This window comes from Zophobas morio, unplaced genomic scaffold, assembly GCF_036711695.1.
Source record: "Zophobas morio isolate AGI-343-1 ecotype UQ-CSIRO unplaced genomic scaffold, CSIRO_AGI_Zmor_V1 ptg000004l, whole genome shotgun sequence".
NCBI classification, from domain to species: Eukaryota; Metazoa; Arthropoda; class Insecta; order Coleoptera; family Tenebrionidae; genus Zophobas; species Zophobas morio.
The window spans coordinates 5938848-5962704 of NW_026972109.1; the positions used below are offsets into that span (position 1 = coordinate 5938848).

General features: G+C 35.9%; 1 protein-coding gene across 5 annotated transcripts in view; it reads left to right on the top strand.

The window, feature by feature from the left end:
- Positions 1-16347, top strand: part of LOC135139091 (octopamine receptor Oamb) — a 251743-nt gene extending 235396 nt beyond the window's left edge. For all 5 annotated transcript variants that reach the window (XM_064069188.1, XM_064069180.1, XM_064069212.1 and 2 more), the window contains 2 exons: positions 14160-14874; positions 15424-16347. In XM_064069188.1, coding sequence (XP_063925258.1) covers positions 14160-14874; positions 15424-15616 — 908 coding nt within the window. In that variant the 3' untranslated portion in view covers positions 15617-16347. The remainder of the gene's footprint in view (positions 1-14159; positions 14875-15423) is intronic.
- The last annotated feature ends 7510 nt before the right edge of the window (positions 16348-23857 follow it).

The following is a 23857-nucleotide window of genomic DNA, read 5'->3' on the forward strand; positions in this document are numbered from 1 at the left end:
AATTTTTGAAAAGAGCTGCATTTGTTCGACTGTATTTCAGTAACGAGAGAAGTTCTGTGTAAGTAACCTTGAACTAGTTTTTTGTTTTTAATTAAAATGCAGCAAATGTCATCGATTGATTGAGAGAATCACTCAGGACATGTTTAATAATTTTTTGAGATGACGTCATCAACTTCTTGAAGGGGATGAATAAATAAATCTACAAAAAAAATGTCTAGCTAATTTTCAAACAAGGTTAAAAAATGATCAAAAATTTCATGAGGTATATAAAAATTGAGCTTTTGGAAAAATGTAATAAAAATCCACAAAAAATTCTGGAATATTCGATTTTTTAAAAAACGTAAAATTTCTCACAATTGAATTGGCGATTCGGGAAAAGTGGTAGAATTTTTCGATAAAATGAAACCGAACATAATTTTTGTGGATCGAGATCTTCAAGAAAATGTCTCGGTAATTTTCGAAGGTGGTCGAAAAATGAGGACTTTTATATAAAAAAAATCTCAAAATTATGTTATAATTTTTGAAAAGAGCTGCATTTGTTCGACTGTATTTCAGGAACGAGAGAAATTCTGTGTAAGTAACCTTGAACTAGTTTTTTGTTTTTAATTAAAATACAGCAAATGTCATCGATTGATTGAGAGAATCACTCAGGACATGCTTAATAATTTTTTGAGATGACGTCATCAACTTCTTGATGGGGATGAATAAATAAATCAACAAGAAATATGTCTAGCTAATTTTCAAACAATGTCAAAAAATGATCAAAAATTTCATGAGGTATATAAAAATTTAACTTTTGGAAAAATGTAATAAAAATCCACAAAGAATTCTGGAATATTCGATTTCGACGTGTTTTTTTTTAGAAATATTCGGTTTGACCGTGAAATTTTTTAAAAATCGTAAAATTTCTCACATTTCAGTTGCCGATTCTCTAAACGTGGTAGAATTTTTGATAAAATGAAACCGAAAATAATTTTTGGGGATCGAGATCTTCAAGAAAATATCTCGGTAATTTTCGAAGGTGGTCGAAAAATGAGGACTTTTATATAAAAAAATCTCAAAATTATGTTATAATTTTTGAAAAGAGCTGCATTTGTTCGACTGTATTTCAGGAACGTGAGAAGTTCTGTGTAAGTAACCTGGAACTAGTTTTTTGTTTTTAATTAAAATACAACAAATGTCATCGACTGATTGAGAGAATCACTCAGGACATATTTAATAATTTTTTGAGATGACGTCATCAACTTCTTGAAGGGGATGAATAAATAAATCTCCAAAAAAATGTCTAGCTAATTTTCAAACAAGGTCAAGAAATGATCAAAAGTTTCATGAGGTATAGAAAAATTGAGCTTTTGGATAAATGTAATAAAAATCCTCAAAAAACTCCGAGATATTTGATTTCGACGTGCTTTTTTCTGCAAAATATTTGGTTTGAACGTGAAATTTTTTAAAAATCGTAAAATTTCTCGCATTTGAGTTGGCGATTCTGGAAAAGTGGTAGAATTTTTCGATAAAATGAAATCGAAAATAATTTTTGGGGATCGAGATTTTCAAGAAAATGTCTCGGTGATTTTCGAAGGTGGTCGAAAAATGAGGACTTTTATATAAAAAAAATTCCAAAATTATGTTATAATTTTTCAAAAGAGCTGCATTTGTTCGACTGTATTTCAGGAACGAGAGAAGTTCTGTGTAAGTAACCTTGAACTAGTTTTTTGTTTTTAATTAAAATACAACAAATGTCATCGATCGATTGAGAGAATCACTCAGGACATGTTTAATAATTTTTTGAGATGACGTCAACTTCTTGAAGGGGATGAATAAATAAATCTACAAGAAAAATGTCTAGCTAATTATCAAACAGGGTCAAAAAATGATCAAAAATTTCATGAGGTATATAAAAATTGAGTTTTCGGAAAAATGTAATAAAAATCCACAAAAAATTCTGGAATATTCGATTTCGACGTGTTTTTTTAGAAATATTCGATTTGAACGTGAATTTTTTAAAAATCGTAAAACTTCTCACATTTCAGTTGGAGATTCTGGAAAAGTGGTAGAATTTTTCGATAAAATGAAGCCGAAAATAATTTTTGGGGATCGAGATCTTCAAGAAAATGTCTCGGTAATTTTGGAAGGTGGTCGAAAAATGAGGACTTTTATATAAAAAAAAACCTCAAAATTATGTTATAATTTTTGAAAAAAATTGCATTTGTTCGACTGTATTTCACGAACGAGAGAAGTTCTGTGTAAGTAACCTTGAACTAGTTTTTTGTTTTTAATTAAAATGCAGCAAATGTCATCGATTGATTGAGAGAATCACTCAGGACATGTTTAATAATTTTTTGAGATGACGTCATCAACTTCTTGAAGGGGATGAATAAATAAATCTACAAAAAAATGTCTAGCTAATTTTCAAACAAGGTCAAAAAATGATCAAAAAGATCATGAGATATATAAAAATTGAGCTTTTGGAAAAATGTAATAAAAATCCACAAAAAATTCTGGAATATTCGATTTTTTAAAAATCGTAAAATTTCTCACAATTGAATTGGCGATTCGGGAAAAGTGGTAGAACTTTTCGATAAAATGAAACCGAAAATAATTTTTGGGGATCGAGATCTTCAAGAAAATGTGTCGGTAACTTTCGAAGGTGGTCGAAAAATGAGGACTTTTGTATAAAAAAAAATCTCAAAATTATGTTATAATTTTTGAAAAAAGCTGCATTTGTTCGACTGTATTTCAGTAACGAGAGAAGTTCTGTGTAAGTAACCTTGAATTAGTTTTTTGTTTTTAATTAAAATACAGCAAATGTCATCGATTGATTGAGAGAATCACTCAGGACATGCTTAATAATTTTTTGAGATGACGTCATCAACTTCTTGAAGGGGATGAATAAATAAATCTACAAAAAAATGTCTAGCTAATTTTCAAACAAGGTCAAAAATGATCAAAAATTTCATGAGGTATATAAAAATTGAGCTTTTGGAAAAATGTAATAAAAATCCACAAAAAAGTTTGGAATACTCGACTTCGACGTGTTTTTTCTTAGAAATATTCACTTTGAACGCGAAATTTTTTAAAAATCGTAAAATTTCTCGCATTTGAGTTGGTGATTCTGGAAAAGTGGTAGAATTTTTCGATAAAATGAAACCGAAAATAATTTTTGCGGATCGAGATTTTCACGAAAATGTCTCGGTAATATTCGAAGGTGGTCGAAAATTTTTGAAAAAAGCTGCATTTGTTCGACTGTATTTCAGGAACGAGAGAAGTTGTGTGTAAGAAACCTTGAACTAGTTTAAGGACATGTTTAATCATTTTTTGAGATGACATTATCAACTTTTTGAAGGGGATGAATAAATAAACCTTAGTCGATGTGGCGATTCTGCAAAAATGGTAGGAATTTTCGAAAAAATGAAACCTAAAATAATTTTTGTGGTTTGAATTCTACAGAAAAATGTCTTTGGCTAGTTTTCGAAGAAGGTCCACAAATTATCAAAAATTTCATAAGGTTCAAATTATGGTTATCATTTAGTCTTCTACATAATAAGTATCGTTAAAATTTCACTGTCAAATCTTCAGATTGAAAGTAATAAAAGCGTCAGTCACAGAGAACAGTCAGACGAAACAGGAGAACTACTTTTTCATATTCTAAGATTTACGAAACATCGAGGGTGAATATTTAGCAGCACAAGCAACAATAAATTTGGAAAAAAGTCCATTTAGTCCAAATTTGTATAATGTATATAAAAAGGGTGACGTCATTAACTGACGGCAGGGAATAAAAAAAACATGTTCTATTTTAAGACCTTGTTTTTCTCTCTACTGTTTTCCGTGCACCAAGATTTATTTTTTACTTTCGTAAGCTTCACCACAAAGCAGTTTTTCCGATTTACATTAAAAGTTTCTCTTTAGTAGCTTTTTTAGGACTGAAGCAATTTTTGTTCCCAGATACCGAAACATCTCTTTTCCGCTTGTCATTAAAAAAAGGTCTCTGTGAAACGCCACGATAGCTTGTTCTTTACGGCGATCCGTGAATTGTATGTGCAGTCGTGAGCAATAAATTTTGGTCGTCAACGTCATTTTTTAACACAATGGCTGCTGTGACATCGACGAGCAAATTTTATTGCAGCCGAGAGTATGTTTGCTCTCTTCTAGACCCGAATAGAGTGACAATTCTTTTCGTCCTCACAAGATTAATTAATACAAAGCTACAAACCCGCTACTTTTGTGTTCAATAAAACGTCCTTTCTTTCTACTAGTTGCTGAAAGTTTAAAGTCGCAATATCGCCCCATGTAGCCAATCTTGGCCAGCACATCCCACTTATGTATTATTTACTCTCGATCGAACGCTTTCTAAATCAGCAAAGTACGTTTTTGTGTTGGCGTCGTTTTTTAGTCTCGTCGTGAAAGGTTTCGCCTAGACCATCAAGAAGCTCAGCGTTTGAGATCAGTGTCAATATAAATGATTTTTTTCTTCTTTCGAGAGATATCTTCTCCTATTTCCTCTGAATTATTGACCTGTCTTGGATTTTCCGACCCTCTTCGACAAGACAATCAATATAGCTTTCGGACTTTGTAGTTTGGAAGTCTTTGAAGACAAACTAAAGCGGAGCGCTTTTAATTAGATGCGATTTCGTGAAATTATTCGTTTCGTTAATTATCGTTTGATGCTGTAGGAGGTTATTTCAGTGAAATTTAACGTTTAGTTTAATTAACTGATGCGAACGTTGGAAATAAATGGATGGAAGCGCCAGGTTGACATACCACGAGACGAGGCGTAGTTTTAGATTTCGAATTTACATTTGTCTTTCTGGGATTGCAGCAAATGGAACAAGATACTCGGGAGGGAAAGGTAAATATTTTCTTATTTGGGGAGCAAAGGGCAACCTTTCCACGATATTGCAAACGGCAGATTTTTCTTGTCCTAATGGACAAATAACACCGAGTTTAATAATTGAAACTCTGTTTACCACTCGTCTCGTGAATTTGTCCCGGCTCTTGAAAAATGTCCACGACAAAACCCGGATTTCACTGAAATGCCACAATTTATTTTCACGAAATACTTTTTTCGTCATGCACTTGTTGCGTTATTAAAAACAACAAACCATCGAACACGGGACGTTTTAAATTGCCTTCGTATTCTTCGTGCTCTCTCACATTTTTTCCCTCATTATTTTCCTGCAGGGAACTACCTACACGCCGTTTTCTATTTAAAAAACTTCCGGATTAACCTAAATCTCCCATTGGCACGTGTACTGCACACGGATGCTAACCTCAGCGACAAAACTTCCAAAGGAGTTGTTATCAAACAAGCTAATGCCTCTCGTCTACTTCCCTGTCGAATTCTTAATAAACTCACCGAGAAAATCGCTGTGCGTTTCCTTAATGGAAACAGGCGTCAATACGACTCGACGTTGACAAATTAGTGCGGAACAGTCAAATTTCGGCGCTCTCTAAATATTTTTCTAAGGTTTTACGTCGAGGAGAGGTTGTGAGCGGTATTTACATGACTAGATACGAAAGAGAAGAACGAGATTAAAAAACTCCACAACAATGGAGTGTGGAAGTTTTTTATCAAAGTAGTACGGGAGCTTGCTAACTACATGATATGCACGGATTTAAACTGAAAAACTCAATAAACTTGGGTTAACAAACAAAGCTGAATTTCCTTTGCATAAGTTCGCTGAGTTCGTGTTATTATAAGGCAAATTTATACTACGATGTTTGTAGGTTTAATAAAATTATCTTCTTGAAATAAAAATAATACTCGGGAAAGCTAAATTTACTAAACAAGGGGTGAAGATGGTGAAGACAGACTTGAAAAATTTCAGCGAGCGCAGCGAGCTGCATTTAATTATTTCCCACATATATTAGTTCAATTTATCCCATAAATTATTCACACATTGTATACTGCGGCCGTCTTGTTACCATAAAGTGGAACTAATACATTATGTAATGTGTACATTTTCACCCCACATCACTCTCCTTTATACATCTGCTTCGTTGTGTACATAAATGAAACATCCCTGGAGTGCTGTGTGAATTCTTTTATTGTGTATTGAGCCGTAATCCACTTCAAACTAGCATCCTTGGAATATGTTGTGCATTTGAATGATAAAAAGTCTTTCCTAGAAACGATGGAAAACATTTCAGAAAATTACGTTCAGTTTCTATAAAGTTTTACAAAGCGAGCAACCCCCGACGAAGATAAGTACAAACTACCGAAGAGAATTTAAACTTTTGATTGCAACCCTTTTGAAACGAGTTTGTGTACAGGTGTATATATTATTTCAGACGAACTAGACAAAATTAAATTCGCCGAGTTCGTCTGCAGAATTTTAATCCGGAAACAACGTTTTGACTTCTGAAATAGAGAGTTGGGGTGATTTTTATTATTGTTTTTTATTTAATAAGTATGATTCTGTCAGGACATTGTTATACCTAGAGAAGGATCTTTTTATATCACATGAAGTTAAAGGAGAATATTTAAAATTAGAGATTTCAGGAGGTTTCACCTTTAAATCTTTTTCTTGTCATACTTTGCTCACAATTTTTTTTTTTTTTGTAATCGGTATTTTTTTATAAAGTATTACACAACAAAATTATGAATAGTAATAAACGAATCATTTTTATATCGTCAAAATGTTCGCAATAATATATTGCCGCTTCAGTCCATGAACCCCACCTTGTCAGAACAGGTTCTGGAGGCAATGGACAATCCGGTAAGGTTTCATAAAAGTCTTGAATCCTCAAATGAGCTTTAAGAAATATTTCCTTTACGCTGGAAATTAAATCATTAACATCATATTGATTTCGGATAACTTCAGCTTCTAAATTTGCCCCTTGGTCGGACAATGAATGAATAATTTTTAACTTTTTTGTCTTAGCACATATTTTTTTTTCAACATGATAGTTAAAAATATGTTTCATTTGGGAGTTTCTTGTAGAGAAATAAGCATTTTGCAATTAAGCTCCGCCCCTCGGCTCACGACGAATAAGAAAATTCATCACAAACCAGACAAGGGCGGGTGGGCGGGGTTTGTATTTTGCCTTTTTTCTCCTATTAGTAGTACTTTTCTATTCACGACAAGAAACTGAAAACTTGTTTAACATGGCGAATGTGTAGAGAAGTGTGTGTTAGATAAAATTTACCGTATTAAACCAGTTTTCAATCTTCTGTTGTGAAGGGTATGTATATTAAGAAAAGAAACAAAGTCAAATCATAAGCCCCGCCCGGCCACCCTGTCTCTATTCTGACGATTTTTCTTTGCTCGTCGTGAGCAAGGAAGCGGAGCTTAATAGCAAAATCCTTATTTTTCAACGAGAAATCACCATATTCTTAAGTAAACGTAGTTGTCAAAGAAAATTAAATATTTTAAGCAAAAAGATAGCTAAAGATAAGCCGCACCTCTCCGTCTCGGTCTAAGTGGTGATGAATTTTTCATTCATTGTTACATTTAAGCATGTAGCATGTGGATTCCAATTCCATTATAATCTAAAGTTTTTCATTTAATTTTTCACAATGGAATTATGAATAATAATAAACGAATACTTTTTATATCGTCAAAATGATCGCAATAATATATTAAAAATTAAATCATTGACATCGTCATATTGATTCCTGATAACTTCAGGTTCTAAATTTGCCGCTTGATGGAAGAACGAATGAAAAATTCATCACAATTGAGGTTGAAACAGGCGGATGGGGCTTATTTTCAACTTGTTTTTTCTTAGTATATACTATATTTTTCTTTCAACATGATAATTAAAAACATGTTTCACATGGTAGTTTCTTGTAGAGAAATAAGCATTTTGTAGTAAAATCCGCCTCTCGACTCACAACCAATAAGAAAATTCATCACAAACGAGACAGGGGCGGGTGGGCGGGGTTTGCCTTTTTTTCTTATATGTACGTAGTTTTCTATTCACGACAAGAAACTGAAAACTTGTTTAACATGGTGAATTTGTAGAGAAGTGTATGTTAGATAAAATTTGCCATATTAAACAAGTTTTCAGTCTTTTGTTGTGAAGGGTATGTATTATAAGAAGAAAAACAAAGTCAAATCATAAGCCCCGCCCACCTACCCTGTCTCTATTGTGACGAATTTTCTTTCCTCGTCTTGAGCAAGGAGGCGGAGCTTAATTGCAAAATCCTTATTTTTCTGCGAGAAATTACCATGTGAAACATGTTCTTAAATAAACGTGATAACCTAAAATGTTTCATTTAGTTTAAAATTACACAAGAAGATTATGAATAACAGTAAACGAACTTTTTTATATCGTCGAAATGATCGCAATAATATATTGCCGCTTTAGTCCATGAATTTAATCTTGTCAGAATCATGTCAGGTTCTGGAGACAATGGACAATTCGATAAGGTTTCCCGAAAGACTTAGGTCCTCAAATGAAAGTTAAACTTTCTTCAGCTTCTAAATTTGACTCTTGGTAGGACAACGAATGAACAATTCATCACAATTGAGATTGGGGCGGGTGGGTGGGGCTTATTTTTGTCGTTTTTTTTAACATATACTTTTGTTTCAACATGACACTTAAAAACTTGTTTTATATGGTAGTTTCTTGTAGAGAAATAAGCATTTGGCAATTAAGCTCCGCCCCTCGACTCACGACGAATAAGAAAATCATCACATCTGAGACGAGGGCGGGTGGGCGGGGTTTGTATTTTGCCTGTTTTTCTTATATGTACGTAGTTTTCTATTCACAACAAGAAACTGAAAACTTGTTTAAAATGGTAAATTTGTAGGCGAAGTGTGGGAGATAAAATTATACCATTTTAAACGTGTTTTCAGTATTTTGTTCTGAAGGATATGTATATTAAGAAGAAAAACAAAGTCAAATCATAATCCCCGCCCACCCACCCTGTCTCTATTGTGACGAATTTTCTTTGCTCGTCGTGAGCAAGAAGGCGGAGCTTAATTGCAAAATCCTTATTTTCTACGAGAAATTACCATGTGAAACATGTTCTTAAATAAACGTGTTGTTCAAAGAAAATTACGCGTTTGAAGTACAAAAGAAAGCCAAAGATAAGCCCCACCCATCCGTCCCGATCTAAATCAAGATGACTTTTTCATTGGTTGTTACATTTAAGCATGTAGCATGTGGAGTCAAATTCCATAATAACCTAAAATGTTTCATTTAGTTTAAAATTACACAAGAATATTATGAATAACAATAAACCAACCTTTTTTATATCGTCAAAATGGTCGCAATAATATATTGCCGCTTTGGTCCATGAATCCAATCTTGTCAGAACAGGTTCTGGAGGCAATGGACAATCCGATAAGGTTTCCCGAAAAACTTAGGTCCTCAAATGAACGTTAAGAAATACTTTCTTCAGCTTCTAAATTTGACCCTTGGTGGGACAATGAATGAACAATTCATCACAATTGAGGTTGGGACGGGTGGGTGGGGCTTGTTTTTAACGTTCTTTCTTTAACATACTTTTGTTTCAACATGATACTTAAAAACTTGTTTCACATGGTAGTTTCTTGTAGAGAAATAAGCAATTTGCAATTAAGCTCCGCCCCTCGACTCACGACGAATAAGAAAATTCATTACAACTGAGATGAGGGCGGAAGGGCGGGGTTTGTATTTTGCTTGTTTTTCTTATATGTACGTAACTTTCTATTCACAACAAGAAACTGAAAACTTGTTTAAAATGGTGAATTTGGAGAGAAGGATGGGAGATAAAATTTACCATTTTAAACAAGTTTTCAGTCTTTTGTTGTGAAAGATATGTTTATTAAGAAGAAAAACAAAGTCAAATCATAAGCCCCGCCCACCCGCCCTGTCTCATTTGTAACGAATTTTCTTTGCTCGTCGTTAGCAAGAAGGCGGAGCTTAATTGCAAAATCCTTATTTTCTACGAGAAACTAGAAACTAAGTGTTTTAAGTACAAAAGAAAGCCAAAGATAAGTCCCACCCATCCGTCTCGATCTAAATCAAGATGACTTTTTCATTGCTTGTTACATTTAAGCATGTAGCATGTGGAGTCAAATTCCATAATAACCTAAAATGTTTCATTTAGTTTAAAATTACACAAGAAAATTATGAATAACAATAAACGAACATTATTTATATCGTCAAAATGATCGCAATAATATATTGCCGCTTTAATCCATGAATTCAATCTTGTCAGAACAGGTTCTGGAGGCAATGGATAACCCGATAAGGTTTTCCGAAAGACTTAGGTACTCACTCAAATGAACGTTAAGAAATACTTTCTGCAGCTTCTAAATTTGACCCTTGGCGGGATAACAAATGAACAGTTCATCACAATTGAGGTTGGGGCGGGTGGGTGGGGCTTAATTTTATCGTTTTTTTAACATATACTTTTGTTTCAACATGATACTTAAAAACTTGTTTCATATCGTAGTTTCTTGTAGAGAAATAAACATTTTGCAATTAAGCTCCGCCCCTCGACTCACGACGAATAAGAAAATTCATCGCAACTGAGATGAGGGCGGGTGGGCGGGGTTTGTATTTTGCCTGTTTTTCTTATATGTACGTAGTTTTCTATTCACGACAAGAAACTGAAAACTTGTTTAAAATGGTGAATTTGTAGAGAAGAATGGGAGATAAAATTTACTATTTTAAATATGTTTTCAGTCTTTTGTTGTGAAAGAAATGTTTATTAACAGGTAAAACAAAGTCAAATCATAAGCCCCGCCCACCCGCCCTGTCTCATTTGTAACGAATTTTCTTTGCTCGTCGTGAGCAAGAAGGCGGAGCTTAATTGCAAAATCCTTATTTTTCTACGAGAAATTACCATGTGAAACATGTCCTTAAGTAAACTTGTTGTTCAAAGAAAACTAAGTGTTTTAAGAACAAAAGAAAGCCAAAAATAAGCCCCACCCATGCGTCCCGATCTAAACGAAGATGACTTTTTCACTGGTTGTTACATTTAAGCACGTAGCATGTGGAGTCAAATTCCATAATAACCTAAAATGTTTCATTTAGTTTAAAATTACACAAGAAAATTATGAATAACAATAAACGAACCTATTTTATATCGTCAAAATGGTCGCAATAATATATTGCCGCTTTAATCCATGAATCCAATCTTGTCAGAACAGGTTCTGGAGGCAATGGATAATTCGATAAGGTTTCCCGAAAGACTTAGGTCCTCAAATGAACGTTAAAAAATACTTCCTTCAGCTTCTAAATTTGACCTTTGGTGGGACAACAATTCATCACAATTGAGGTTGGGGCGGGGAGGTGGGGCTTATTTTTACCGTTTGGTAGTTTCTTGTAGAGAAATAAGCGTTTTGCAATTAAGCTCCGCCCCTCGACTCACGACGAATAAGAAAATTCATCACAACTGAGATGAGGGCGGGTGGGCAGGTTTTGTATTTTGCCTTTTTTTTCTTATTAGTAGTACTTTTCTATTCACGACAAGAAACTGAAAACTTATTTAACGTGGTCAGTGTGTAGAGAAGTGTGTGTTAGATAAAATTTACCATATTAAACAAGTTTTCAGTCTTTTGTTGTGAAGGGTATGTATATTAAGAAGAAAAACAAAATCAAATCATAAGCCCCGCCCGCCCACCCTGTCTCTATTGTGACGATTTTTCTTTGCTCGTCGTAAGCAACAGGCGGAGTTTAATTGCAAAATCCTTATTTTTTACGAGAAACTACCATGAGAAAATTTTTCTTAACGTGTTGTTAAAAAAAAACTAAATGTTTTAAGTAAATAAGAAAGCCAAAGATAAGCAGCGATCTAAATCGTGATGAATGTTTCATTCGTTGTTTCACTTATGCACGTACCATGTGGAGTCAAATTCCATAATAACCTAAAATTTTTCATTTAATTATGTAGAATTACACAACAAAATTATGAATAAAAATAAACGAACTTTTATATATCGTCAAAATGACCGCCATAATATATTGCCGCTTTAATCCATGAACCTAATCTTGTCAGAACAGGTTCTGGAGGCAATGGACAATCCACTTAGGCTTGCCGGAAGGCTTGCATCCTCGAATGAGCTTTAAAAAATACTTTGTTTATGTTGAAAATTTAATCATTGACATCTTCATATTGATTCCGGATAACTTCAGCTTTTAAATTTGCCGCTTGATGGAACAACCAATGAACAATTCATCACATTTGAGGTTGAGGTGGGCGGGTGGGACTTATTTTTATCTTGTTTTTTCTTAACATATACATATTTTTTTCAACATGATACTTAAAAACATGTTTCACATGGTAGTTTCTTGTGGAGAAATAAGCATTTTGTAATAAAGTCCGCCCCTCGGCTCACAATGAATAAGGAAATTCATCACAAATGAGATAAGGGTAGGTGGGCGGGGTTTGTATTTTGCACTGTTTCTATATGTAAGTAATTTTCTATTCACGACAAGAAACTGAAAATTTGTTTTACATGGTCAATTTGTAGAGAAGTGTGTTAGATAAAATTTACCATTTTGAACATATTTTCAGTCTTTTGTTATGAAGGGTATATATGTTAAGAAGAAGAATAAAGTCAAATCATAAGCTCCGCCCACCCACCCTGTCTCTATTGTGACGATTTTTCTTTGCTCGTCGTGAGCAAAGAGTCGGAGCTTAATTGCAAAATCTTTATTTTTCTACGAGAAATTACCATGTGAAACATGTTCTTAAGTAAACGTGTTGTTAAAAAAAAAACTAAATGCTTTAAGTAAAAAAGATAAGCCCCACCCATCTGTGTCGTTCAAAATTGTGATGAATATTTTATTCGTTGTTAGATTTAAGTATGTAGCATGTGGAGTAAAATTCCCTAATAACCTAAAATGCTTCATTTAACTTGGAATTACACAAGAAAATTATCAAAAATAATAATAATAAACGAACCTTTATTATATCGTCAAAACGATCTCAATAACATGTTGCTACTTTAATCCATGAACCCCATCTTGTCAGAACAGGTTCTGGAGGCAATGGACAATTCGCTAAGACTTCCCGAAAGACTTGGATCCTCAAATGAGCTTTAAGAAATACTTTCTTTACGTTGGAAACTAAGTCACTGACATCTTCATATTGATTCGAGGTCACTTCAGCTCCTAAATTTGCCCATTGGTCGTACAACGAATGAACAATTTATCACAATTGAGGCTTATTTTTATCTTTTTTGTTAACATATCTACTTTTTTTTTCAATATGATGCTTAAAAAACTTGTTGCATATGGCAATTTCTTGTAGAAAAATAAGTATTTTGCAATTAAACTCCGCCTCCCGGCTCACGACGAATAAGAAAATTCATCCCAACTGAGACGAGGGCGGGGTTTGTATTTTGCCTTTTTTTATTATATGTACGTAGTTTTCTATTCACGACAAGAAACTGAAAACTTGTTTAAAATGGTAAATTTTTAGAGAAGTATGGTAGATAAAATTTACCATTTTGTACAAATTTTCATTTTGTTGTTGTGAGTGAAGAGTATGTACATTAAGAAGAAAAAAAGTCAAATCATTAGCCCCGCCCACCCGCCCTGTCTCAGTTGCGACGATTTTCCTTTGTTCGTCGTGAGTAAGGAGACGAAGCATAATTGCAAAATCCTTATTTTTTAAGTAAGAAAGAAAGCCGAAGATAAGCCCCACCTATCCATCTCGATCTAAATCGTGATGATAATATAACCTAAAATGTTTCATTTAATTTAGAATTAAACAACAAAATAATGAATAACAATAAACGAACGTTTTTAATATCGTTAAAATGAGCGCAATAATATATATTGCTGCTTTAATGCATGAACCCAATCTTGTCAGAACAGCTTCTGGAGGTACTAGACAATCCGGAAGCTTTGGATTCTCAAATGAGCTTGAAGAAATACTTTCTTTACGTTGGAGGTTAAATCTCTGACATCTTTATATTGATTGGCACAAAATACTAGATGATAAACAATTTTTAAAACACGTTAACCTTTTTGAACTTCAGTTTATGAAAACCCAACAAGAACTAATTGATAGAGGAAGAGAACCCGAAAAGAAAGTTGTAGAAGGGCTTGGTGTATTTAACACATTAAAGCTCTTCCTAGAAAAGCAAGAGACAACTTGTGTCGGATTTGCCTACAACCAAAATTAAAGGGCATTTGCTACACATAGGCTAGTAAATAAGTCCAGAATAGTTATACATACTTATTATATTTATTATTATCGTCGTTTCCAGGTTCCCGAAACCGCTTCGACGAGCAGCGCCTCACCCTGCGCATCCACCGCGGCCGCGGCTCCTCCACCAAGCGCCACCACGGCTCCCCGCACAGCAACGGCAGCAACAGCACCACCACCACCACCGGCAGCGTCAGCCCCAGCCCTTCCACCCGCGCCAAGCACGAGCGCGTCAAGATCAGCGTCAGCTACCCCTCCAGCGACACGTTGTCGCCGCCGCCCAACCCGCACCTGCTGGCCGTCACCCCCAGCAGCCCCACGGGGCCCACGGCCTCCTACGCCGTGCACTACTCCGTCAACGGCAAAGACGCCACCACGGCGCTGTGCAGGCGCGAGAACCAGCTCCGCGTGCACCGATTAAGCTCGCGGCGGCGCGCGTCGCGGCGCTCCAGCAGCTGCGAGAGCACGGAGCGGGCGCCGAGCCCGTGCCCCAGCTCGTGCGAGGACGGCAAGAAGGTGATCTCGCGCCGCATGGGCAAGAGGAACATCAAGGCGCAAGTGAAGAGGTTCCGCATGGAGACTAAGGCCGCCAAAACGCTCGCGATTATCGTCGGCGGCTTCATTTTCTGTTGGCTTCCGTTCTTTACCATGTACTTAGTGCGGGCGTTCTGCAAGGATTGCATACACTCGTTGGTGTTCTCGATCCTGTTCTGGTTGGGGTACTGCAACAGTGCGATCAATCCGTTGATTTACGCGCTCTTCTCGAAAGACTTCAGGTGAGGTTTGCTTTTGGGCGGGGAGTGTGGTGGCGGCAGGGAGGGGTTTGTGGCAGGGGAAATTGTGCAGCTTTATTTAATCAATAGACACAACTATAATACGTATGTCATAAAAACAACAAATACTTAGCTAATGCGACTGTAGGGACTAGAAAAAAACAAAACAATTACTCGGATATAGCTGTCATCAACAACAAAGCGTTCTAGACCATAGTAAATCGAAAGCATGAAAAGAAACGTTTTTGTTGTTACTTTTGCAGCAATGTTAATTTTTTTTTTTGGAAAATAGTCACCTGGGTTCAAACCCGCGCCCACGTGTTTCCGCCTCAGCTCCAAAACCCCCACGGCACCACTAACTGGCGGCTCCCTAAGATTTCAATTTCAAACGCTCTTTATCTTATCCCCACCCTTCCTACTCCATTCATAAGTTCACAATTTGCTTGCCTCAGGGCTGGCGACGCTCTCCAGGTCTTTTATGCTAGTGCACGTGGGCGGAGGTTTCGAACCCGGCCCGAATCGACCCATTTTCCAAAGTGCGTCTTCTTCCAGATTCGCCTTCAAGCGGATCATCTGCAAGTGCTTCTGCAAACGAAAAGAAGTCTCCGGCCGAAGGGGCTCCGACGGGTCCCAGCTGCAGGGTAGACAGTTCCGATCTCCCAGTTATAACGTGCAGCAGCACGAGCAAGGAAACTCCTTAGGGGACGACAGCGACCCCGGCGCAGACCCCTCGGACTCGAGGTGACGACGTAGCCGAAAGCGCCGCGAACCCGTTTCACAAGTGTACCTGGATAAAGACTCTGTTTTTAAAGTAGCGATGTGTTTGTATGGCTGACGAAGACTGTTCGGTCTTCGCACCGGGAGGAGCGAAGACGTGCTGTGAGAAAAAACGCTTTTGGGGTTGTTCTAGAAAGTAATAAACGTTTTGTTACAATTAACTTCAATTCGATATAACGAATTTGGATGTTGTGTATTTTATTTTGTAGAATAACCCGAGGCGTGCAGGAATTTGAAATATTTTTGAAAATTTTAGTCAAACGAGAGAAAAGAGCGAAGCTCTTTTCGACCTGTACAGCTAGTTTCCCAGTGAAAAATGATGTAGCATTTAACTACTGTAATTTAATTGTTCATTCATTTTTGGAGAGGGAAAGATTAACGACTTAACTCTTTGTAATTTTAGGACTAAGTATAAGAAATCTCATCGCACAATCTCTTATTTATTTTTTTATTTGTTTGTGTTGTCGATGGAGCATTGTACATTATCATCAGGTTTTCAGGAATTATGTCCGATTCGATTCCGATAATAAAGGCTGTGTTTCGTAGCCAAATGTTAGTTATTTTCGTTTAAGCGATTGTTAATCTTAAAATTCATCTGATCGATGTTAAGATGTACACTAATTGTAAACATAGTGTGGAACAAATGTAAAAATTTTTGAAGCCTAATTAAGTAAATAATGCATAATTCCATATTTGTTAAACAGTGTTCAAAAAATGTATTCTCAATGTAAAAGTGTAAATAAAGATATATATACATACTGTAATTTTTTTTATTGTAATGTTAATATTTAATAAAATCCAAAACTGAAAGGCGGCACGTTTCCATGACCTACGTTCCTCAAGTGCGTTGTCTCATTTGCTCTCGTACGCTTATTTCATCTAATTGCAGACAGTGCGTAACAAAATTAAACGTTTGTGGAGTCTAATTAAAAAGTAATTCACAATTCTATATTTGTTAAAATGTATTCGCCAACAACATCCTCAGTGTAAACAAAATTATACACTTTTTTTATTTCGTTTGTTTTGTACATATTCATTTTACGTACGCTTTGTTTGTATCAAATTAAATGCTAATTCCGGTGACGCCGGAGTTGAAATTATTACTCCGTTTTAAATTTAGGAGCGATTTAATTAAGCTACACTATGGAGCTTTCTATTGTTTCAGCCGAGTTAATTAAATTATATTACTTATTAAAGCTTCCTACTAATTGAAACTATAACACTTATTCAAGAAAATGTCACTTTCGTGTCTTGTATTATTAACCTCTTAGTACTTGCTTGTATATTACTTGTAATAATAACGGCACAAGAACGACTTCCCGTAAATTTCAGAAAGGTAAAATAAACTGCAAACGTTCTCAGCTGGCAGTGACAGCGCTAAGGCGAGCGTAAGACAGGTGTCTCTGGAAAATATTCCAGCGCCAAGCTGTGTATTCCCTAAGATTAAATTAATAAACGTTACAAGAATTTTCACGCTTTTCGCAATTTCTTTCAACAGAAAATCAATCGAAATTATTTGTAATAACGTGTGATTATGTTAAGTTAACGCTACATAGTTTTTCTAACAGAGTACGTATACCCGAAAACGAAACGAACTCTTGCATAATATGACACTAAACGCTACACAAAACTTTATGTTTGTTACAGTGATAATGTGACGTTTGTTTGTAAGGCAAACATTTCCGTTAGAGTTAATGCAACTGTTTCAACATTTATTTTGTGCGAACTTAGCAACGCGGGGATAATCATACAAGTTTGAGAACCAGCAGAGTGACGCAGCGTCTTTTGTTCTACAACGAAAGCAACAAATAGTGTTTGAGTTGGCAATAGAATGAACCAATTCTGAGAATAAAAGTTAGTTAAACGTCACTGTCAAACGTCAATTTTGGATTTCAAGCAAATTTTTGATACCAACTCAGATAGTAATTTTTGATCACTACTTCTACTTTTTTATGTCGTTTTTGAGAGTGTGAACAGGGATGGCAGCGTTGTCAAGTTAGAAAGAAACAAATATGGTAGTCCTTTTCTACCTTGGAGAAAACTCTAGCTATAGATTTTAGTTCTCTGTCTTTGTCAGTCAAATTTTCAGTGTCAGTACGTACAGTCGCGGCCAGAAAATTTTGGACGTCAACGTCATTCCTCTGTCACAAAATGTGAAACACCTTTAAGTATTGTAACCTTATTTTATAGTTTTGTCATTTTTGACGTTGCAGGCATGCTAACAGTGGATGCGACGTGACAAATCTGACGAATCTTTTAAACTTCAAAGTGACAATAAAGCATGGACTACATCAAAATTTTCAAAATGACAGAAAAATGGCGTCCAAGATATTCTGGTCGCAACTGTGCATTGAAAATGATTGGGGAAAGCTTCGCAACTAAAATAGCTTGAAGCTGTGAATGACTGGTAAGGCATGGGCTCCAATTTTATTCTAAGCCCAAAAGCATTAAGTATTATTGAGAAACAAAATTGTCCTATGACTTTCAGGTTTCAGTTAGCATTTGCTAAGATAAGACTGATTGTGCCAAATGACATACACCCTCAGAGAATGAAGGGCGGGTGGGCGGGGCTAGTCCTCGTTAAGATAAGACTGATTTTGGTAAATGAAATGAAATAAGAAAATAAAGGGTGGGTGGGGCTAGTACTAGTTAAGAAAAGGCTGATTGTGCCAAATTACATACCCTGTAAGAAAATAAAGGATGGGTGGGCGGGGCTAGTACTAGCTATGACAAGATGATGGAAGAAGAAGATCCAAAGACAAAAGTGAAAATAATGAAAGAAAGCAGCTGTCGAAATCCGTCGAAGAGAGAAAATGGGACTTCTTTAGTGGAAATAAAACTTCTAGTACTTGTTAAGAAAAGGCTGATTGTGGCCAATTACATCCCTGTAAGAAAATAAAGGGTGGGTGGGCGGGGCTAGTACTTGCTAACAAAAAATGACGGAAGAAGAAGATCTAAAGACAAAAGTGAAAATAATGAAGGAAAGCAGTTGTCGGAATTAGTCGAAGAGAGAAAATGGGAGTTCTTTAGTGGAAATAAACATTTTTTTAATACTTACGTTCTACTAGTTCCCATTTCCATTCTAAAAAAGAACATATAATTAACCCCGCCCACCCAACCGTCTCCATTTCTGTGATTCATTTTATCTAGTCTGAACGAAAGGTGGATCTTATACTCAACAGAAATAAAATCGTTATAATGAGAATAGTGCAGGTGGGTGGGGCTAGTACCTGCTATGATAAGACTGATTTTGGTAAATGACATACCCAGCATACCTTCTAAAGAAATATAAAGTCGGTGGGTGGGCGGGGCTAGCACTTGTTACGGTAAGACGGATTGTGGCAAATGAGATACTTTCTAAAAAAATAGAAGGTGGGTGGGCTGGGTTAGTAGCTACTTGTCAAGATATACTATGTAGGACTCAGAGAACAATCGGTAATAGATTATTATTTAATAGTGTACGAAAAAACATCTCGCAGTTGAAAGTGGGAGAAAGGATAGACCCCGAATATATGGCACTGGAGGCTGAAATAGGAGAATATGACAGAAAACCGAGAAGGAGAAAGCAGGAAAATATGTGAGCAAAATTTGATGAATTGGAACAACTGATAAAAGATGCAGAAATGAAGGTAGAAGTTACTGTAAGTAGAAGTGGTGGGAGGAAAAATTACTGGTGGGCTGAGTAATGTTGAAAAAGGAGGACTACGAGCAAGAACTGTGAAGCATGAAGTAAAAAGTGTGAGACGTCAAGGAAAATAGATGTGACAGGAGTTCTGTAGCAGAGATAAGAAATTCTAGGTAGAATGATAGAGGAAGAAGAGCCACATTACTTAACAACCTAAAACAAAAAGGAGAGAGTAATCATGTGTGAGGAAGAGAGGAAATACAGAATGTGTCAAAAAGACCGAGAAACAATAGAACATACGATGGAAAAGTATGATAAATTAAAAAAAAAATAGACGACAGACAATGGGAGACCACTTTTCTCGTACTTTACAAACAAATAAAAGTTAGATAATTAACGATCAACGAACAAGGCATTTCTCATTCCTAAACTACGACTTTCTCTAGATGCATCCCGTTCTTCTAAAATTTTCGTTTTTATTTTACGTTGCTCTTTTTTAATATATTGTTACGTCGAACGGGTGTTTAAAATCGGCGTGGGTTAAAATCAACAATATATTTCTTAGTAAATTAAATTCACACGACTAATTACACAGAGATTATGTACAAAAATAATTCCGGTGCGACTTGTCTGGGTTTTCTCAACACTTGCTGGACTCTACTCGTTCACTAAATAATCTTGTTCCCGAATGTGGCGCAATGTAAACCCATATTCCCTTCTCGATGTTTCGCAATCGAGGTCTTTCTCGAATCCATCCCGACTTCCCCTTCCTTTAGTCAACGCCACGTCGCCTTGCCGATGAGTCATACTACATACTAGAAGAAACGCATACATACTTATAGACCCATAGGCGTCGTACAGGGGGGGCGTATGGGTTTATTTCGTAATAATACATTCTAATCCGAAATAAAGAAAACATGTTTAAAATTTTTAATTTAATATTATGACATTTTTTATCAACATTTTTCCAGGAATTATCTTTTCCAAATTTTCAAAAATTGATATGTTAGTGAATTAACTTTAATTTCTCTTAAACAAACGACTTTTGTATAAGAGCTAGGCAATTTTTTCAATTTTCAGAAAATGATTCGGGATAACCTTCTCATTAAAATAGTTTGAAACTACGAATGAATGGTCAGAAATGTGCTCCAGTTCTATGTTTTAAGCCCAAAATCAGTACATATTATTGAGAAACGAAATTATCCATCAATTTTCAGGTTTCACTTAGCACTTGCTAAGAGGCGGGTGGGCGGGGCTAGTACTTGTTAAGATAAGACTGACTTTGGCAAATAATATACTGAAAGAAAGTAGAGGACGGGTGGGCGGGGCTAGTATTTGCTAATATAAGATTGATTTTGGGAAATGTCACGCCCCCAAAGAAAACGGAGGGTGGGTGGGCGGGGCTAGTCCTTGTTAAGATAAGACTGATTTTGGCAAATAATATACTCTTTCAGAAAATAAAGGATGGGTGGGCGGGGCTAGTTCTTTTTAAGATAAGATAATGAAAGAAGAAGATCCAAAGACAAAAGTGAACATAATGAGGGGAAGCAGCTGTTGCAATTAGAGAAACATGGGAGTTCTTCAGTGAAAATAAAACTTTTTTTAACAACTTACGTTCTATTAGTTCTATTAGTTCCCATTTCCATAATTAACCCCGCCCACCCACCCCGCCTCGATTTCTGTGATTTGCCAAACCGTAAGTTTTAAATTGCCAGATTGGCATAATATTAAATTACAAATTTTAAATATGTTTTCTTTATTTCGGGTTGGAATATATCTTAAAAAGAAGCAACGTAAAATATAAAGGAAAATTTTAGAAGAACGGGGTGCATCTAGAAAGAAAGTCGGGAGTTTAGAAATGAGAAATGCTTTGCTCGTTGATCGTTAATTATCTAATTTTTATTTGTTTGTAATTTCCAAACACCATTGAAAATACCGAAAAAAGTGGTCCCCCGTTTCCGTCTGTCTGTCGTCTATCTGTCATCTGCGTCTCCGAAACTACTAGACCGATTGATTTCTTCTTTTTTTTTTAATTTATCACACTCTTTCATCGTATGTTCTATTGTTCACTGAATAATCTCGTTCCCGAAGGTGGCCTCTATTTAAACCCATATTCCCTTCTTGATGTTTCGCAATCGAGGTTTTTCTCGAATCCAAAACGGCATCCTCGTCCTTTGGTGAACGGCGCGTCGCCCGGCCGATCAGCCATACTACATACTAGAAGAAACGCATACATACTTAAAGACCCTTAGGCGTCGTACCGGGGCGGCGTATGGGTTTATTTCGTCATAATACATTCTAATCCCAAATAAAGAAAACATATTTAAAATTTTTAATTTAATATTATGACAATCTGGCAATTTAAAACTTACAATTTGGTGATCAAGTGTCATTTTAGGTAAATATAGGTTGTTAAGTTAACATTTTTTTCAGGAAATACCTATTCCAATTTAAAAAAAAAATCCCATAGTTATAAAAACAAATTACACACAAGTTCTGTTGGATATGTTAGTGAATTAACGTTAATTTCTCTTAAACAAACGAGTTTTGTATAAGGGCTAGGCAATTTTTTCAATTTTCAGAAAATGATTCGGGATAACCTTCTCATTAAAATAGTTTGAAACTACGAATGAATGGTAAGAATTGTGCTCCAGTTCTATGTTTTAAGCCTAGAACTACTACATATTATTGAGAAACGAAATTATCCATCAACTTTCAGGTTTCACTTAGCACTTGCTAAGATAAGACTGATTGTGGCAAATGGCATACCATCTAAGAGAATGGAGGGCGGGTGGGCGGGGCTAGTACTTGTTAAGATAAGACTGACTTTGGCAAATAATATACTTTTTAAAAAAATAGAGGACGGGTGGGCGGGGCTAGTACTTGCTAAGATAAGATTGATTTTGGCAAATGGCATACTCCCAAAGAGAACGGAGGGCGCGTGGGCGGGGCCAGTCCTTCCTAAGACTGATTGCAAATAATATACTTTTTAAGAAAATAGAGGGCGCGTGGGCGGGGCTAGTACTTGCTAAGATATGACAGATTGCAAATAATATACTCTTTAAGAAAATAGAGGGCGGGTGGGCGGGGCTTGTACTTGCTCAGATAAGATTGATTTTGGCAAATGGCATACCCCCAAAGAGAACGGAGGGCGCGTGGGCGGGGCCAGTCCTTCCTAAGATAAGACAGATTGCAAATAATATACTCTTTAAGAAAATAGAGGGCGGGTGAGTCGGGCTAGTACTTGCTAAGATAAGATTGATTTTGGCAAATGGCATACCCCCAAAGAGAACGGAGGGCGGGTGGGCGGGGCCAATCCTTGCTAAGATAAGGCTGATTACAAATAATACAGCATGTTATTGAAAGGTACGTACAAAATAAAGTCGGCAATTGTCTCGAAATATGGGTGTTAAAAGTAAAAAAAGTTCAGGTAAAAGTGTTCTCCTTTTAGAGATAAAAATTATTAAAATTAATGTCCAAATTCGTTGTACGCCTCTGATAAAAAGATCATCTTTCGTTTCTATAGCAACATTTAGTCTTGACAAAAGTTTCATTGTTACAGTTGCTAGGATTTACTAAAATAAATTATTTTTACCTATTTATTCTTCAGTAGCGTCTAAAAAGGTTGGATAAGGGTTAATTTTCCCCTTATAATTTTGATAACACAAAATAAATTTTTCAAACTTCTTAAACTTCGCGAAGAACTGTCAATTTTGTTGTACGTATCTTTCGATAACACTCTGTATACTTTTTAAGAGAATAGACGGCGGGCGGGCGGGGCTAGTACTTGCTAAGATAAGATTGATTTTGGCAAATGGCACGCCCCTAAAGAAAACGGGGGGCGAATAGGCGGGGCTAGTCCTTGTTAAGATAAGACTGATTTTGCCAAATAATATATTCTTTAAGAAAATAGAGGGTGGGTGGGCGGGGTTAGTACTTGCTAAGATAAGTTTGTTTTTGCAAATGGTATATCCCCTAAAAGACTAGAGCGCGGGTGGGCGGGGTTAGTACTTGTCAAGATAAGACTGATTTTTGCAAATAATATCTTCTTTAAGAAAATAGAGGGCGGGTGGGCGGGGCTAGTACTTGCTAAGATAAGATTGATTTTGGCAAATGGCATAGCCCAAAGAGAACGGAGGGCGGGTGGGCGGGGCTAATCCTTGTTAAGATAAGACTAATTTTGGCAAATAATATATTTTTTGAGAAAATAAAGGGTGGGTGGGCGGGACTGGTTCTTGCTAAGATAAGATGATGGAAAAAGAAGATCCAAAGACAAAAGTGAAAATATTGAAGGAAAGCAGCTGTTGCAATTAGTCGACGAGAAACATGGGAGCTCTTTAATGGAAATAAAACTTTATTTAACAACTTACGTTCTATTAGTTCCCATTTCAATTCTAAAAAAGAACATATAATTAACCCCGCCTCGATTTCTGTGATTCACTAAATTGTAAGTTTTAAATTGCCAGATTGGCATAGTATTAAATTAAAACTTTTAAATATGTTTCCTTTATTTCTGGGTAAAATATATCTTAAAAAGGAGCAACGTAAAATAAAAACGAAAATTTTAGAAGAACGGGGTGCATC